The 6,000-nt window shown below is 35.0% G+C and overlaps 1 protein-coding gene across 4 annotated transcripts in view; it reads left to right on the forward strand.

Annotated features, from left to right (window-relative positions):
- CORIN (corin, serine peptidase) overlaps nucleotides 1–3,812 on the forward strand; it is a 272,512-nt gene extending 268,700 nt beyond the window's left edge. For all 4 annotated transcript variants that reach the window (XM_030919664.1, XM_030919673.1, XM_030919678.1 and 1 more), the window contains one exon: nucleotides 3,158–3,812. In XM_030919664.1, the coding sequence (XP_030775524.1) occupies nucleotides 3,158–3,340 (183 nt within the window). In that variant the 3' untranslated portion in view covers nucleotides 3,341–3,812. The remainder of the gene's footprint in view (nucleotides 1–3,157) is intronic.
- The last annotated feature ends 2,188 nt before the right edge of the window (nucleotides 3,813–6,000 follow it).

The following is a 6,000-nucleotide window of genomic DNA, read 5'->3' on the forward strand; positions in this document are numbered from 1 at the left end:
GACTTGAAGCCTGAAAGATCTGGGTTGGAGCTCATCTCTGCCATTACGAGCAGTATAACCTGGTGAAGTTATCTAACCTCTCTGGATAGCTTTCTCATGAGTAAAATGGGACTAATTCTGTCCGTGAAGATTAACTAAGTTAATGTATTTGGAAGCCTGTATCTTTCACATATCTGTATATGATATCTGGCACATACTTAGACATTCAATGAATAGTAATTACACCAATATTAACATCTATCAGTTTAGCGCTTATTATGTTTCGGGCTCTCTGCAAAACGCTTTCTAATAACTCATTTAATTATCATAATCAACCCATATGGCGGTGTCTTTATTTTCCCTAAACAGATCAAGAATACAGGAGATTAAGTAATCTTCCCCAAATCAGCCAGCATGAAGGTGGTAGACTGAGAATATGAAACCGGGCAGTGTGGCAGCAATGATTAATATAAATACATTTCTCCCTCTCTCCAATGTCATCTGGAGGTTTATCAAAAACTAGCACCTCTTGGCACATGTTCAAGATCATCTCTTGGCAATTGCTAAAGGAGGGGAAGGGAGATGATTCCTTGACAGAGAGCTGAAGGCCCACAGACACAAGCACAGGCATGTTCTTATCATGATGCCTAATAAGAACCAGGTCTTGCCAACTTCTTTAGTAGTGGGATTTCAGTGGTGTAGGTACACTAAATGTATACCAGATATTCTCTAACACAACTTCAGGTAGAAAACAAAACAAACAAAACCTACTTTTTACTATATCAGAAGCAAATGTTTCTACTTAAACCTCTATTATATGACATATATTATTTTCCTTAATCATAACAGGACATAATGAAGTGTGAGTTTGTCTGTGACAATCTATAAGTCAATACTGAAGCCAAATATGTTGATTTCAAGCCCAATATTACAAAGAGGACCAAAAGAACAAACCAGATCCGTTGTGCCTTTAGATGTAGTCTCACTTTCATTTTTAATTGCTTGCTTTTCACCTTTTGTTTTGCACTTAATGGAGTGCCTACCTGACTCACTGAGCCTAAATCAAAACCTACATCTCAGGAAGGCATTTTTTATTCCTCGTCACCTGGAAGTCATCACTCATTCCTTTGAACTCCTCTTTCTAGCCTTTAGATTTTGCTTTCATGTGAAGTTATTCTTGTTACCCAAGCTGACTTTTGGCTGCTCTGGGACAAAAACAGTGCTTATTTGTTTCTTTATACACTAGCACAGAACTTTTCAAAGAGTAGATGCTAAATAATTATTTTATTAAATGTCTGATCTGGAAGTGAAAATGTGCTGACATTGTAAACACGTTCCATTTTAATCACTCTCTGACACCATAGTTCCACTTCAATAGGTGAGCATCTTATTTATTTTATATAAGGAGAAATCAAGAACGAAATACCCTATGTGTATGAAATATGTGAAAACAAATTTGTGAAAACAGTTTGTGAAACGTTTCTAGGAAATTTTTCTTTTTTGTCTAAGCATTATTTACATGTAACAGATAAATTTTGCTTTAAAAAATTCAATTAGGTTATTAGGCAGAAAAATTTATTCAGCTCTTTGCAAGTTCTATGCTTATGATTTTGGCTTAGGGTATTGGAAAGTTACAAATTCAAAGATCATCACTTACACAAAAGCGTACAGCACAATCAAAATTTTAATCTTTTTCTTCTTCTTCTTCTTTTTTTTTTTTTTTTTAAGATAGAGTTTCACTCTGTCTCCCAGGTTGGAGTGCAGTGGCGTGATCTCAGCTTATTGCAACCTCCACCTCCTGGGTTCAAGCGATTCTTCTGCCTCAGCCTCTGGAGTAGCTGGGATTACAGGTTTCCACCACCAAACCTGGCTAATTTTTGTATTTTGAGTAGAGACAGCATTTCACCATGTTGACCAGGTTGGTCTGGAACTCCTGACCTCAAGTCATCTGCCCGCCTCGGCCTCCCAAAGTGCTGGGATTACAGGCTTGAGCCAGCGTGCCGGGCCCAATTTCTCTTTCATAGCAATAATATTCACTAATGTTCCTAAGAAGCAGAGTGGCCTAGTAGTTATAGAGTCTTGTTACTAGGCTGCTTGGATTCAAATCCAGCCTCTGTCAATGAACAAGTTATTTAACCTGTGCTTCAGTTTCAACATCTCCAAAACAGATATAATAAATAATATAAACTCTTAGGTATTTTGTAAAGATTAAATGAGCTACTATGTGGAAAATGTTTAGGAAAGGATTGAGAAACATTAGTCCTATGTTCTTCAACAATACCAAGTAGGAAGACCATAGATATGCTTCTAATTTTGAAAGTCTGTAGGTCGAGTATTTGTAAACTTCCACAATGAATTCACATATTTACTTTTTTTTCCCCCCATGGTATCAGCTCTTCTTTTTCGAGGCAGTGCAGAATATACCTTTGTTTTCAGATGTAGCAAATATTGCTATCTCTAATGCCATAGCATTTTATCGTTAACTATATTTGGGGGAAAAACTGAATATAATTCAACTGGAATCCTTCAATGTCATGAATGAAAATCCCTATATATATGAAATAAAATACAGGCTATTAATGAAATATTCATTATAAATAATTTTAAGTGGTCCTATTTTGTATTCAACTATGCCAAATTTAAAAGTCTTAAGAACTATTAAGAAGCGTAGTAAGGGACCCCAAATTGTGTTATACTTAATGTATTCATTCACAAAGCCAGATTCTTGAAAATAGATATTTTAGAATATGTTTGTAGTACTGTGTGTGGAGGGAATCTTTATTCCATTTTGGGTAGTTTCCACAGTCATAAGTCAAGCTTAAATTAGAATGAGGTCAATTTTGAGGTAATTAGTTCTGATAGTTTTTAAAAGCTTTACGACGTATTTGTGTAAGTGCAGAAAATGCCTGAAAAAGGTCTTTTAATTTTCTGGGGGAAAAAATACAATTTCTTCCCAAGCCACTCCACCTTTTTAATGATCAGAGTTTAAGATGTTTATTTGAAAGTTCTGTTTTTACAGCGGAAAGCACAATTCCTCCACAGGCTGACAAGGTAAGCTTTGTTGAAACTTTCCAAGTTGGTTAATCTGGGTTTAGCTTTATTGTATCCTCAGGATAGTATGGATACACATTACGGCCCTGAAATGCCAGTTACTAACTCCCATTGCTACTCATTGCAGGGCGACAGTGGTGGGCCTCTTGTTTGTGAGAAGCCTGGAGGACAGTGGACATTATTTGGATTAACTTCATGGGGCTCCGTCTGCTTTTCCAAAGTCCTGGGGCCTGGCGTTTATAGTAATGTGTCATATTTCGTCGAATGGATTAAAAGACAGATTTACATCCAGACCTTTCTCCTAAACTAATTATAAGGATGATCAGAGACTTTTGCCAGCTACACTAAAAGAAAATGACCTTCTTGACTGTGAAGAGCTTCCTGCAGAGAGCTGTACAGAAGCACTTTTCATGGGCAGAAATGCTCGACCGTGCACTGCAAATTTGCATGTTTGTTTTGGACTAATTTTATTCAACTTATTTTTTCACCTTCATTTTTCTCTTATTTCAAGTTCAATGAAAGACTTTACAAAAGCAAAGCAAAGCAGACTTTGTTCTTTTGCCAGGCCTAACCATGACTGCAGCACAAAATTATCAACTTTAGAGATTTAAAATCATGCAGGTGCTACAGTAACAGGTTATGGAACGTTCTCTTCTATCCTATCACAAAAAAAGACATAGAGATTTAGGCTGACTATCTCTGCCAGTTTTTGTTTCTCAAGCTCAGTGCATAGTGGTAAATTTCAGTGTTAACATTGGAGACTTGCTTTTGATTTATTAAAAGCCAAGATAATTTACACATTTAAAGTATTTACTATTACCCTTCTAATGTATGCATAATTCTGAGAAGTGATGAAAGACAGCAATAAAAGACCAATGCCATCCATTTAGGTAGCAAGACATATTGAATGCAAAGTTATTTAGATATCAATATTAACACTTGACTTTATAGGACCCCATTCTGGATGTATATCAAGATTATAATTTTATAGAAGAGTCTCTATAGAATTTTCCTCATAGCTGGGTTTGTTCAGGATATATCAGTTGGCTGATTGAGACTGCAACAACTAGATCAATATTTATGGACAATATTTTGTTTTACTTATGTGGCAAAGAACTGGATATTAAACTTTGCAAAGGAGAATTTAGACGAGAGATGCAATTTTTTAAAAAGAAAATTAATTTGCATCCCTCACTTAATTAAATTTATTTTTCAGTTTTCTTGTGTTCATCCATACCAACAAAGTCATAAAAAGCATATTTTAGAGCACAGTAAAACTTTGCATGGAGTAAACCATTTTGTAACTTTCCTCAAAAGATGTTTAATATCTGGTTTCTTCTCATTGGTAATTAAAATTTTAGAAATGACTTTTAGCTCTAGACCACTTTACACAACTCAATTTCTGAAGCAATTAGTGGTAAAAAGTACTTTTCCCCACCGAAAAGCTTTAAAACACAAATCTTCATATATACTTAATTTAATTAGGCATCCATTTTGCCTTTTAAACAACTAGGATTCCCTACTAACCTCCACCAGCAACCTGGACTGCCTCAGCATTCCAAATAGATACCAATTTTATACATGTATTTTTGTATCTTTACTATGTATAAACATATTTGAAATTCAAAAAGTTGTTTTAGCAATTTCTATATTAATCATTTCCTGTCCTGCAGTTTGTATAAACCTAAGGAGAGTGTGAAATCTAGCAACTGAATTGTGGTCACAATTTTGTGAAAGTTTAAGAACATATGTCAGTTTTGTTATAGTTGTAGGTACATATTTAATGTATCAACTTTTAGCCTTGCTCAACTTAGGCTCAGTGAAATACACATATTATACTTATTTTAAATAATTCTTAATACAAATAAAATGGTCTAATCACCTTTTTTTTTATGGATATGGGTGGCAAGTCGTAAGAAATTGTTTCTGTCTCTCTAACAGCATGCTGGCAGCCTGTTTACCAATCACAGTTCACCTCCCTTATATCTCACTCTCACAGGTTCATGCTCTTTCATTTTAGAGGATCAGTGGCTCCTCGACTGGTCTGAAATTAGAGGTTGCTAATAGTCTCACATTGCCCATTGAGTGTCCAGTGGGAACTTTAGTCCTGGTAAGGGCACACAGATCTTTAACGTCTAGAGTACATTTTGGGAACTCAATACAATTATTTTATAAATCCTATGTATAAGATTATATCCCAAAATGTATACTATTAATCAATTTTCTTATCTACTGACAGCAATGATATAATACTTGGTCCCCCCCCCCCCCCCCAATTTGGTGAAGTGCACTGAACACCAGATCGCATCAGCTTGGGTAACTTTATGTAAAAGAGTTATTGACTTGTAAACGTGACCCTTTAAAAGCTTCATACAGATCCCAGCCTCTTTAGGCTAAGGTCTAAATGTGTTTCAGAATTCAAAATTTTCCAAATTTTAAAAGGAAATACAGTTTAGCACTCAGTAATGAAATAATATATTTGTAGCAAAGTATATGAATGATAACATTAAGTACATAAATAGCTTTACATTTGTTCAGGGCATAGAATTTTGGCCTAATTTATAAAAATATTTCAGTTTTCAGAGGTTTGGAGGTTTTAGAATTGTGGATACGAGATTGTGACCCTATCACATTAGCACTCAGTATTTTCCTCTATTCATATGTACAGATAATTCAATTCTGAAAATTGATCTTTTTCCTTAGTGTTTTTGGCTCATTCTTTGTCCTGAGATGCTAACCTTTTTATTTACAAGTGAACATATCTCTAAATTATTGTTTATCAGGAGACGACGATCTCAGGGAATGAATGACAACTGCTGCGAGGATAATAAATGATATGACATCAGTGATTTTCCATATAAGGCAAAAGCAATATTCTGGTAAAAGGCATGCTTTGTGACTTTCCTTCTAAGTTCTGGTACTAATTACAGTTGGATTTGGCAGATGTTTATAAGAGTGATGATGATTTTT

Source organism: Rhinopithecus roxellana, chromosome 2, assembly GCF_007565055.1.
Source record: "Rhinopithecus roxellana isolate Shanxi Qingling chromosome 2, ASM756505v1, whole genome shotgun sequence".
Lineage (NCBI taxonomy): Eukaryota > Metazoa > Chordata > Mammalia > Primates > Cercopithecidae > Rhinopithecus > Rhinopithecus roxellana.